Here is a 13,497-nt window from a genome sequence, read left to right as displayed (position 1 = left end):
ATATATATTTTAATTTTACTTTAGTATTGCCATGACCAATAATAAAAAAATTCAAGGTAAAACTGATATCACACCAACATAACTACTCAGACCCTTTACTCAGTGCTAGGTTGAAGCACTTTTGGTGGGTATGACACCACAAGCTTTGCACACCTGAATTTGGGCATCGGGGCCAAACCGTTCATTCTTGGTTTCATCAGACCATCAAATATTAAGTTTCAGTCTGAGAGTCTTGGGTGCTTTCTTGCCTACTTCTTTCCATAGCGCCCAGATTGGAGGAGTGTTGCAGTGGCCGTCTCCACACCGGACCTCCAGACCTCAGCCAGAGAGAGAGACCCTCAGGCTCTTGGTCACCTCCGTTACCAAGGCCCTTCTCTCCCTAGAGCACAGTTCGGCAGGGCCGCCAGCTCTGGTTGCTCCAAACTACTTCCATTAAGAGCTTTGGAGCCTTTAATGCAGGAGAATGTTTGTAGCCTTCCCCAGACCTGTGCCCCGACACAATTCTGTCTTAGAGCTCTGCAGGCCGTTCCTTTGACCTCATGGCTTGGTTTTAGCTCCGATAAGCAGTCAGCTGTAAACCCATATATAGATAGGTGTGGCCCTTTCCAAACCGTGTCCAATCTATTGAATATACCACAGGTGGACTCCAGTAAAGGTCCAGTAAACATCTCAAACATCTCATGATCCAGAGACATGGCAGCCACCTGAGGTACATCTCAAGTGTCCTAGCAAATGGGAAATCTTTTGTCAATGGGATTTCAGTTTGTTTGCTTTGTCATTTTGAGGTATTGAATGTAGATTGATAAGGGGAGAATTAATTGAAATGATTTGGCTTTAGGCAGCAACTAAACAAAATGTGAACAAGTGAGGTCTGGGTCTGATTACTTTCTAAATGCACAGTATACTGCATAGACCAAAAGCACAAATGTGCACAAAACATTATGACCACTCACAGATGATGCAAAGAACATTGATTAGCCTGTAACAATGGTGCTGGTCAAGGTCTGGGACATTTGACCATAAGGGAACAGTCTGTTCTGGTGATCCAACATGCTGGATGCATGCAGGAGAAATGGGTGGATGCACAGAGCTGAGCTACGTGGGGTGTTCCTGGTCAGCAGTGGTCCAGGGAGGGCCAAACCACGATCCCATGGCAGGGAGATGGGGCAGCAAAGCTCGCCGATGCACAATGGCAGCAAAGGATCATTTTGTGGAATGTGTGGACCACCCATTGCATCAGACCTAGCTGCGTAGCGGCCGGGTGCCCATGACAACCCCTCAACACCATCATCAGAAGCACAGAGCTTCAGAACTGGAGTCCTGTCTTCTTTTCCATCATGTGGGAAGCCAGTTCTGTGTGGACCACTGACCTGGGGTGAAGTGATCGACACCATGATGCACTCTGAACATTAGGTTCTGGCTGACATCAGGGTTAGATGTTCCAATATGGACATTATATTTAGTGGCCATCACACATTTGACGTAACACACAAAGAAATCACACAGACCAATGTGACAAGTTTTAAGCTGAATAAATCACTGCTTCCAGGTGTATTTTTAAAGAATTCTTTGTTTTCAGAAAAAAAAACACAGTAATACCCATCGGAAAAGTAAGCCCATCATGGCCACTGCTGTAGTTATCATACTTCCCTTAAAGCAGCAATATGGAGTTCTGTTCCAGAACTAGCAAGCTCACTACCTAAAAGGCTTGCAAAAACCTTGCAAACACCACCAACAGCCCAGTTGACACTGATAGAAGCTTGCCAACCCACTAACTGGTGTCTTTTGGCAGTGTAGCTGGCAAGGTCATGCTAAGAAAGCTTTTGTTCCATTTTTGCAGGGTATTCCAGCCTGGTATACAGAACTACATAGGGCATATACTGAAGGGCTAGTGGGGTAGACACACGTGTTTATCTGTCCTTCACATGACCATACGCTATCAAAAATGAATTTGAGGATGTATCAAAACTAGTTGCCTATAAACCCATAGCTCAAAAAGTGTCAAATTGTTGCATAGTGATACTTTAATACAGAAGGGAAAACTCATCATAAACTGGACAGAAGGTAAATGTTATTCCAACTAACATTGTGTTCAATGCATTTTAAGGGGGAATAAAATAATTATCTTTTGACATGACACTGTAATTAAGACCAGTTTTGCACAATATCAAAAACATGAACAGCACATACATTCCACATGTAACTAATGACTACCGTGAACATTTATCTGATGCAATCTATTATTACCCCTGGTCATCATTGTTCTGCTCATTCTTTTTACACACACACACACACACACACACACACACACACACACACACACACACACACACACACACACACACACACACACACACACACACACACACACACACACACACACACACACACACACATAAATACATGTGGAGGATAATGTCTACAGTGGTCAAAATTTCCAAAATCTAACAGACATCCTGCCATATTTCCATGAAATGTTTAGGTTCTGGGCCAAAAGCCCCAGGCCACTCCTGGCAGGACAAGAGCAATGAGGAGCGAAGAGAAGAGGTTCACAGCATTGTTGTCCAGGATTGCTTTCCCACAGATTCTTCTGGTTGTCTTGGACTCATAGTTCACAACTTTGCCGATACTCTCGTCATAGCCTGTAAGGACGTAAGAACATGTGTTTAGCTGACGTCACAGTCAAGACAAAGACATGTTTTTATGTCAATATTTACCTCTTGCCAAGAAGATTATGTTTTCAGTGCGGTTTGTTTGTTTGTCAGCAGGCTTATGGAAAAACAACTGGCTAGATTTTCATAAAGGGTGAAGTGTGGACCAAGGAAGAATCCAATCAATTTTGGAGAGGATCCAAATCACGGGACAGGATTTAGTTTCACTTTTGTTAATATTGCTAGATAAGTAGGATATGGATGTCAGGCAAAAGGGGAGGTCAATATTGACCAAGGGCTGGAGCCAGGTAGGGCCATATAAATGCTAATATGTTTGGCTTCAACCATCTTGTCGTGGCTGTAGACAAAGGCCAACAATCAGAGTCTAATAGCTCTGGCTCCAAGACACACAAAAGCCAGGAACCATGTCTGATGGCTCATCAACATAGACAAAAGCCCAGGAATCAGACCTGATGGCTCTGCTCTGGTGTTAGAGTGGGGGTTTGTCTGATATGTGGAGTTATGGTGATACAGGTCAATTAAACCTAACAGTTATTCACCCTTGCTGCCTAGTGGATTTCCAGAAGATGGCTAGATTGAGCTCAGATGGTTTTAGGTTGTAAGTTCTATTTTCTAGTTTGTGTTTTTTGTTGTAGGTGTACAGGTAGATAGGTGTCCAAGTCAGGTCAATGGAATGACTTGGTAAGATGGATATTGAGCAAAATCTCAGGGAAAGGAAAAGAACATCTGGCCCATGCTTAAACTCCCAACTTCATTGCTGTTGTCCACTATGGCTAAGCCATCGTTTCTGTCCAACTGAGACGAGACTCACTGTTTATACTGATTCTGCTGACTTAGTCCTTTATGCCTTTTAAGATATATCGCTAACCTTCTGGTTGATACCAAAGTCATTATAGGCCTTCGCTTCCAGTTTAAATGCGACGTGTATCGACATTATTTGCTAACTGCTCATGCACCAGATTTGATTTGGCTATTAATATGGGAGACGAAACGTCAGTTATGCCATTTCCAGCCTCCTATTTCCCCCATTCATTTGTGTCATCACTTATAACACCTCTGCTGATAGACACTGGAGGGAGTGTTATTCTGCTGATACACACTAGAGGGAGTGTTATTCTGCTGATACACACTGGAGGGAGTGTTATTCTGCTGATACACACTGGAGGGAGTGTTAATCTGCTGATACACACTGGAGGGAGTGTTATTCTGCTGATACACACTAGAGGGAGTGTTAATCTGCTGATACACACTGGAGGGAGTGTTATTCTGCTGATACACACTAGAGGGAGTGTTAATCTGCTGATACACACTGGAGGGAGTGTTATTCTGCTGATACACACTAGAGGGAGTGTTAATCTGCTGATACACACTGAAGGGTGTGTTATTCTGCTGATACACACTGGAGGGAGTGTTATTCTGCTGATACACACTAGAGGGAGTGTTAATCTGCTGATACACACTGGAGGGAGTGTTATTCTGCTGATACACACTAGAGGGAGTGTTAATCTGCTGATACACACTGGAGGGAGTGTTATTCTGCTGATACACACTAGAGGGAGTGTTAATCTGCTGATACACACTGGAGGGAGTGTTATTCTGCTGATACACACTAGAGGGAGTGTTAATCTGCTGATACACACTGAAGGGTGTGTTATTCTGCTGATACACACTGGAGGGAGTGTTATTCTGCTGATACACACTGGAGGGAGTGTTAATCTGCTGATACACACTGGAGGGAGTGTTATTATGCTGATACACACTGGAGGGAGTGTTATTCTGCTGATACACACTAGAGGGAGTGTTATTCTGCTGATACACACTAGAGGGAGTGTTAATCTGCTGATACACACTGGAGGGAGTGTTATTCTGCTGATACACACTAGAGGGAGTGTTAATCTGCTGATACACACTGAAGGGTGTGTTATTCTGCTGATACACACTGGAGGGAGTGTTATTCTGCTGATACACACTGAAGGGTGTGTTATTCTGCTGATACACACTGGAGGGAGTGTTAATCTGCTGATACACACTGGAGGGAGTGTTATTCTGCTGATACACACTGGAGGGAGTGTTATTCTGCTGATACACACTGGAGGGAGTGTTATTCTGCTGATACACACTAGAGGGAGTGTTATTCTGCTGATACACACTAGAGGGAGTGTTATTGCTGGGCTTACCTGAATATTGCAATTTGGCTCCCAGAAGAGAGTCCAACCCTGATCCAAGAAGGCCAGCCAGTCCTCCGTAGAGTATGAGTGGCCACTGTGGAACAGCCAGGTGCAGATCATTTACAAAAAGAATCTGGGAGATGAAGAAAGCTCCACCCACGGCGACTCCACCTAGGAGGCTGGCCAATAAGCCCACTGGAGTGACTCCTCCATTTGTTCCTGCAGGAGAGAGACATATCTGGTCAGTGGCAATATATCTCAGAGAATACCCATAACCCATCTCCTCCTCGTGGCGGTTTTATCCTTCAATCCTTCACTTATCTGCAACAGTGCCACTTAGGGCTACCCAGCATAGTCATGGCTAGATCTTATTTTACACACATATAGTTTACATTATAGATTTGACATTAACTACACTTTCTCTCATCACACAAGGTCTCCTTCACAAGCAGAGCAGGTTTGTGTAAATCATTTGTGAAATATTCATTCACATTGTAGTGTTATGGTGGTCACTCCTGTTCAAAAGTCACTGAGACTTCCATTTGAACTTTGAACCTGACAGTAATAAAACGCAAATGAGTGGTTGGTTCTCAGCGTAGCATCCTATAGCCTGTATTATTATTCTGCAAAATGACTTCTGTTATTCTGCTATCCACAGGAATTTTAAATCATTTGGATTTAATTAAGATAACACTGGCAACCAAAGGAACGGCTGATTTTGTTAGGTTACCACAGGAATGTTTAGATTTGTATGTTGGACAGAGTCTTGTGTGATGCTGCTGTGCTAGAGAGATTGCTTCTAGGTTCTTAAAAAACTTTTACTGTTTTTACTGAAAATGTCAAATGGAGAAAGCACAGAATGGAGACTATTCTTCTTCTTCTTCTTCTTGTTCTGGATGAATGCAGCGCACCTGTGGGCACCTCTCTCCAGGTGGTGATGAGGCGGGGCTTGGTCTTGCTGAGGATGGGGCCCACCTCTGAGGCCCACGTGTCCCCCGCACTGCAGCACAGGGCCCCCAGGAGGGACAGGCACAGCCAGGAGGCGGAGTACTGTTTCCCAAAGTCCACTGGCATCTCCCCTGGGCCCACCTCAATCATGTAGAGCAGAGCCAGCTCTGTGGGCACGCCCCCGTTGCAGAGCACTTGCACCCAGTTCCTCTGCCCGCCTGAAAGCACAACCCAAAGGGGATCACAAGAGCACAACTCAAAACTCACTAAGAAACTACAAGCAGGGTTTTCCATTATTTATGGACGAAACAATTAGATAATCATTAGATTGTAACATTATAATTACAATAACAATTAGATAAGAAAAACAAGAGATTGTGCAACAGATGGAAGAGAGGAACAGGACTATGTTATCTTGACATAGATGGACTTGAAAAGATTCGGGATGATGTTAAAATACAGGTTTAAGAAAAGTTATGAAACCAAGAAAATAAAGATTTTGAAAAGTTATGCAAGTTGATGAATTTTAGAAAACCTTGTCTAAAAAAACTATTGAGGATTTTTGCTGGAATTGTACCACAGACTTTAAGCAGACATATGGATATTGACAAGAAGATGCTGGAGTTGCTGGCAAGATGACTTAAACTTGATCTAATACCACCTGATAAAACTGGGGAAAGCTCAGACAAGTAATACAGTTGGGAGACAATGATTACAGGTGTCTATAAAACATACATTGGGCCCCACTATCAGTGATGAGAGGTGTCTATAAAACATACATTGAGCCCATTATCAGTGATGAGAGTCAAGGATTATAAGTATCTATAAAACATACATTGGGCCCCACTATCAGTGATGTGAGGTATCTATAAAACATACATTGAGACCACTATCGGTGATGAGAGTCAAGGATTATAAGTATCTATAAAACATACATTGGGCCCCACTATCAGTGATGTGAGGTATCTATAAAACATACATTGGGCCCACTATCAGTGATGAGAGTCAGAGATTATAAGTATCTATAAAACATACACTGGGCCCACTATCGGTGATGAGAGTCAGAGATTATAAGTATCTATAAAACATACACTGGGCCCACTATCGGTGATGAGAGGTGTCTATAAAACATACATTGAGACCACTATCGGTGATGAGAGTCAAGGATTATAAGTATCTATAAAACATACATTGGGCCCCACTATCAGTGGTGAGAGTCAAGGTTTAGGCCCTATATTCAATGATGTGGACTAAAAGGGAACAAAGGAACAGCAACTAGCAATGGCTAATGTGGCTCAGCTAACAGAAAGGGTTCCTCTCCCAATGGCTAATGTGGCTCAGCTAACAGGAAAGGTTCCTCTCCCAATGGCTAATGTGGCTCAGCTAACAGAAAGGGTTCCTCTCCCAATGGCTAATGTGGCTCAGCTAACAGAAAGGGTTCCTCTCCCAATGGCTAATGTGGCTCAGCTAACAGGAAGGGTTCCTCTCCCAATGGCTAATGTGGCTCAGCTAACAGGAAGGGTTCCTCTCCCAGTGGCTAATGTGGCTCAGCTAACAGGAAAGGTTCCTCTCCCAGTGTGTCCTAGACTGGCTTGAAAATGTGAAGTGATTGACAAGATCATTCCTAATTCTTCATTTGCAGTCAACTGCAGCTTGCAATTACCTTCTTTATATTCTGGGTCTAGCTGCTTTTTAAGGTTGCCCTTCCATCTTGTCAGCTTGGACGAAGAGACGAAGAAAGCAAACAATGCGAAAAGGAAGCTCCAGTTGGCCACAGTGAGGATGAAGCCAACCACCATTGCTGTGGAGACAGAGACCAAACCAAACCTTATGGAGACGACAACCCAAAACCTCCAAAAGTTTTAGAGGGAAAGGAATTAAATGGTATTAATAAACAGATCATCTTAAACTTAAATTTAGATCTTAAATCTAAATCTTAATATGAAATGCTATTTTATCTGGCAAACTAATATGTGGTTACAAAACCTATTTTACTCAGTACTGTAGAATAGTTATTGGGGAAAAAATACAAAAAAGTATTGCCATTCTTTGCATCCTGTGTAGTTTGCAGAATAGTAGTTGTTGTGGTTGTTAACAGTTTGCCACAGGTATGAAAGACAGACAAATAAATGACAGAAATGCCAAAAAAACAATCGCCATGTTCATTATGGGGCGGAATATTCTGTTAATAATCTGACTAATAGCCCAATCGAATTGGACAATGGAACCCCTTCAATTGGAATGAATGACCCCAATCTGAATGGAAATGAAATCAGATTGACAACACTGGGTTAAACCTTTAGTCTGTTTGATAGGAAAATATTAGGGACACGTAACCATCTAAACGTACTATCCCATTACTTTGCATGTATGAGTTCTGTGCATGTTCAAAGACAACTACAGAGACTGAAAGAAATCAAGACTGAAACGAACATCAGTAAACAGAACTATAAATGACATCTTGAAAGAAAGAAATCAAGACTGAAACGAACATCAGTAAACAGAACTATAAATTACATCTTGAAAGAAAGGCAGAGGCAGAGAGAAAGGCAGAGAATCTGGAACCATTTGAACGGCCTGCCATTGCTCAAATACAGCGTAAAACTGCCGTATTCGGAGCATGACTTGGCTTGTAACCCTTTCAGAGTTTTGGAGGTGATGTATTTAAGATACACCAAAATTAAATTGCAATCAAATATGTCTGTGTATGAGTGTGATAAGCACACAGTGCCACATTCAGTCAGTTAGTCCTGTGTGAGTGTCAAGGAACTATTCTGGTCTCAGAATTGGAACATGTTTATGCTCACTGGGTCAGATCAGCGCATGAATAGTCAGCTAACAGTGGGAATGATTGCATTCGGACTGGAGGAAAAGTCTCACATGGAGAAATAGGGAATGTTGTGATCATGTCCACAGAGGGCTCAGTATTTACAAGTTGCAAAAACAACAACATGCTCTTGCTATCTAGTAACTCTCTGTGTGCAGGTTCCTTGAAGCAAATCTAGCTTTCATCCTCTTAAAGTTACATATTTGTACAAATGTAGAATTCTGACCTGACAAAGCCAATGTCATAACCTCTCTTACCTTGGTCTTGATCTAGCAAACAGACATTCCCATGATCAGAATGTTGGCAGATAAAAGGCATTAAGGTAGTCCAGTGATGCACTCACCTCCAAGGGCCCCTGTATAATCTAGGCTCCGTCTCTTCACCGCTCGCATAGTGAGTGTTAGAGGGATTAACACAGAAAAGAGCAATCGCCATGGTGACACAGGGTGCATAGTACCTAGAGACAAAAAAGAACACGTGTTCACCTGTCCTTCACACGACCACATACCATTACAATGAATTTGAAGATGATACCCAAACAAGTTGCCTGATAAAACATACCTCAAAAGGTGGCAAATCTTTCATATTTAAAAACAAACGTTGTTGTGAGAACACTTGTGATCCAGATCGGTAAAGCTAACTATGGTTAGCTTCTGCTCATCTTGTGAAACAAGTGATACATTAGCTAAGTGACTTGCTTTGTAGTCCTCTATTTTTCACTGTTAGCAGAGCTAGCAACAGGCATATCTTAGAAATATAATAGGTCTATGGACTTATACAGAGACGACATACAAATACATTTCATTGAACGGAAGCTAAAGCAGTTATTTGACTACCACCGGATATAATAATTTTAATGATTTTCCAAAATGGCATTCATTCTCTCATAGGGATTTTTTTTTTTTTAAACCGGAACTTGCAAAAATGCTCATCAGCCACATACAAAATGACGAATGTCACTCCAACACTTTATACCCACCATCAATGCCATACACAGAAACAAAACATTTAAACATTAACCACTTGTTTCATCCTACAACATTTTTTACTTTTTGGGAACTTAACCTGCAATAAAAATGTATATTAAAAAGGTGAAAGAGCACTGGGTGAGACGTGTACTTTTTTATTGTAACACTCTGTAAAGTATTTTGGAAAACACCTGATGTATTTAAATGTCCTATAAAAAAAGAATACGATATCATGTTTCCCCATTATAGACCCTTCAAGAAATGATTACCTGAGTATGCGCTGGTGATTATGGAGATGATCCAGAACATCAACGAGAGGGCCAGGGTGAAACACAGCAATAGCATATCAGTCATCATCTTGGAATATTCTTTTAGTGATAGCTCATCTTCATTCTCCATTGTCCTTGATAAAGTGAATACCTGCAAAAATGGATTCATGTTAGGGAGTCAAAGTCTGCAGGAAAGAAGTCTGTTGCATGATGTTTTGTAGTAGTGTGTGTGTGTGTGTGTGTGTGTGTGTGTGTGTGTGTGTGTGTGTGTGTGTGTGTGTGTGTAGACTTGTGCAACCATGTCAGTGTTGTTGTCCTTTTCCTATTTATGAGTGAAGTCATGTCAGTTGGGGGGCACTGACTTCATCTTCAAGATCTTCAAATAGAGCACTAGGAGAAACACACTGATGGTGGTGACATTGGAATAGGGATCCAAAAGGCCATCACATCACATGACAATCTCAGGTTTGAAAGCATCACTAGGACTGAACCACAGGGACTGGTTTATTTTTGATGCAGTCATAATTCCCAAGAAATAGCATATTCAATAGTTACATTTGCTATTATGAGACAAGCAAAGCATGCTAATTGTGAAAATTGGCCATGACTTAAAGCTGCCTTTCTGTCTGAAGATGTAATTGTGCTAAATCCGATAGCCCAGCTGATACTGTAATCAGGAATTTTCAATGAAATGTGTCTGTGCCTTCTTTTGAAGAGACCACCCAATGTTCACTCAAGCCACTGTTCCCCCAGGTCCCTCACGGTGAGATTACAAGTAGGGCTATTTCTCAGAAAATGGACTTCTCGCATAAAGCAAACTATGAATACAAGACATTGTTAATTCAAAAGTGGTCAGTAGTAGATTGTATTCGTTGTAATGACTTAAACCAAGGCTTTTCATGAGCCAAAGGTTAAGCTATATGCTCAGAAACAGGCAGCCTACATGGGGGATTTTCAAGATTTACAGATTATGCATTTCATGGAGGGAACAAATGTCTCTGACCATGATCCACAAATATGCAATCATTTACAAATATGTTTTTCTATCCACAAACATAGAACTCCTTACTCGTCGTGACTTACTACGTTCTCATTTGTATAAACGTACTATGATTTGTACAAAGGAATGTCTATTTCTAAATGCATACTTTATCATATGTGAAAATACATCATAGTTTGCATGTGTATTTGTTGTGAAATGCCATTTGGAAATCTGTAATTCTTAAAGTGTTGAATCTGCATTTGTGGATCATCCAACACATTAATCTCCACTGATGTCATTAGTTTCCACTGTCATTTTGAGACATTCTTTTAGCTTTTTCACGATCCACACACTAGACTAGAAGGTCTTGATGCACACAAATGTGTCCCTCCCGCACAAACATAGGCCATGAAGGGCGGCCACTAGGTGGCAGTCTTGTATAATTCAGGCCGTGGTGCATGTAGTAGCCTAAGCCCCAAGGTTGTTGAGGACAGGGGCAATGTTATACCAAACGTCCACAACCTTTCCACTATGCAGCTGAAATGGATTCTGACAGGTCAACAAACTGGATACTTATCTAAGGTTTGTAAAGCTATGCAGATAATAGTGCTGCACTGATTTAACTGTCTAGCTCAGCTATCTAATAACATGCTAGCTGCAGTATAATTCCTTCACTGAAGACTTGCTAGTGTGAACTGAAATGGAGAAATCAACTCTAATAGGCATGAATGTAAAGAGTTTAAGAATATTGATTGAGCTTTTCTTAGTAGAGATTGTTAAACTAATGCTTAGAACATTAATGGTTCTCCTAACATAAACTCTTGAGATCAGCCTGCTATACGTCTCATGCATCAGAAGCCTACTTGTCATTAGAACCTACGATGCTTGGGAACTTAGTTGGCTGTTAGCCAGTTCTTGGTTTGGGGACAATACTGCAGCTAGTAGCAAACTACCTGTTGATCACAGAGATTGGTTAACGTAGAGATAGGCGGTACAGCGAGTGGTGTGGCATTGATACTTGCATGGCTTTACCAACCCATCCAGCTTGTGAGCATCCATATTCATTGCAGACATTTTCTGATGTTGGTTCTAGGACTGCCTGCTAGGCCAACTGTAACATGTGTATGACAATAAAAGGTTTGTCTGACACTTTGTTTCTGTGTGCACTAGGCCCTGTATAAGCATGTTCTAGATCACTAGCCTTCTCCATTTCTACTATTGAAAAATAAAACGTATAAAATATAACCAACCGGTAACGTTATGACACGTTATGACGTTATGACAGTGGTACAGGAGGTAGAGAAGTCGGTTAGTAATCAGAAGGTTGCTAGTTCGATTCCCTGTCGAAGCGTCCTTGAGCAAGACAGTGAACCCCTAATTGCTCCTGATGTGCAGTGTGCCATCAGTGTAAATGTAAAATGTGTATACATTGTAAGTCGCACATATGTAAGTCGCTTTGGATGAAAGCGTCTGCTAAATGACTAAATGTAAATGACATTTAACTGTTCAAATATAAATTATCTGTATGCCTAATTAGGATAGAGCATATTATGTTGGCAGTTAAAAACTAAACAATAGCACTACTTTGCAAAACAACATTGTTAAATTGCACAGTTTCAGCCAAGTTTCAAGAAAATCTGCCTTTTTGTGTAATTGCGGTGACAGACAGACAAATAGACCAATCCAAAAAGATATTAACAGAGTTAATTACGGTGAAATATTATTATATTTTTAACAGTTGCAATACAGAAATCCCAGTGACCATCAACAAACAGATGAAATAAATGCTCACAGGAGTCAACAAGCCATGTGGGTTACGTGAGGTTGTAAAGCCATGCAAATATTGATGCTACACAACTCACTGAACCGTCTATCTTCATTCACCAGTCTATGGTCAGGTAGCTACAAACCAAGTGGTTATGGTTGAAGTGTAGGCATGAATGAGACATCTTTCGCTCATGAGACATCCAGCAGGCTGATCACAAGGAAGGACAGAACCATTATATCAAAATTCTTCATGCTTTACATTCGTGCCTACAAGAGCTTCCAGTAACTATCTTCATTTTATGTTCACACTAGCAAGTCTTCAGTTAAGGAGTTACAGGCCTGATAGCTGAGATAGACGATTAAATGAGGCCAGCACTATTGTCTGCATAGCTCTACAAACCTTAGATAAATATTCAATTTGTTGACTTCTGTCAGGAGGACCCATTTCAGCTGTATGGTGAGCTTGTTGATGCTCACTGTACCACTGTACTGTACTACAACCTGATTACAAGACTGCCATCTAGTGGTCTCTTCATTGCCTTTGAATTGGAGGGGGAGTGGGATTTATGTGGACCAAGATATTTGTGTGAATCACAACAAAGCGAAATGCGTGTGTTGGATGATCCACAGATGCAGTTTCAATACTACACACGCAGGATTACAGATTTACAAATGACGACATGAAATCACAAAAAATGCACACGCCTATGATGTAGGCCTATTTTTACAAATCATATAGTATATGTATATATTTGCAAAGAAAATGCAAAGCAAGCTGGGGTGGTGCAGTTGTTTCTGCCTTTGAGAAGCACTGCAATGAAGAGCAAACGTACTCCAACCCATAGACATATGCTCCAACCCATAGACATATGCTCCAACCCCCCAGCCCTTCCGAT

At 41.4% G+C, this 13,497-nt stretch overlaps 2 protein-coding genes across 2 annotated transcripts in view; one reads left to right on the top strand and one right to left on the bottom strand.

Moving 5' to 3' along the window:
- Positions 1 to 1,552: 1,552 nt before the first annotated feature.
- Positions 1,553 to 13,497, bottom strand: part of tmem19 (transmembrane protein 19) — a 12,479-nt gene continuing 534 nt past the window's right edge. The window contains exons 2-7 of the mRNA XM_042704943.1: positions 9,853 to 10,003; positions 8,959 to 9,072; positions 7,452 to 7,589; positions 5,752 to 6,006; positions 4,850 to 5,059; positions 1,553 to 2,642 (exon numbers count right to left, since the gene is read on the bottom strand). Coding sequence (XP_042560877.1) covers positions 2,479 to 2,642; positions 4,850 to 5,059; positions 5,752 to 6,006; positions 7,452 to 7,589; positions 8,959 to 9,072; positions 9,853 to 9,982 — 1,011 coding nt within the window. The 5' untranslated portion in view covers positions 9,983 to 10,003 and the 3' untranslated portion in view covers positions 1,553 to 2,478. The remainder of the gene's footprint in view (positions 2,643 to 4,849; positions 5,060 to 5,751; positions 6,007 to 7,451; positions 7,590 to 8,958; positions 9,073 to 9,852; positions 10,004 to 13,497) is intronic.
- Positions 10,612 to 13,497, top strand: part of ercc5 (excision repair cross-complementation group 5) — a 23,476-nt gene continuing 20,590 nt past the window's right edge. The window contains exon 1 of the mRNA XM_042704937.1: positions 10,612 to 11,416. The gene's annotated coding sequence lies outside the window, so the exon portion shown is untranslated. The remainder of the gene's footprint in view (positions 11,417 to 13,497) is intronic.

Source organism: Clupea harengus, unplaced genomic scaffold (assembly GCF_900700415.2).
Source record: "Clupea harengus unplaced genomic scaffold, Ch_v2.0.2, whole genome shotgun sequence".
Classification (NCBI taxonomy): Eukaryota; Metazoa; Chordata; class Actinopteri; order Clupeiformes; family Clupeidae; genus Clupea; species Clupea harengus.
This window is presented reverse-complemented; position numbering and strand designations above follow the sequence as displayed.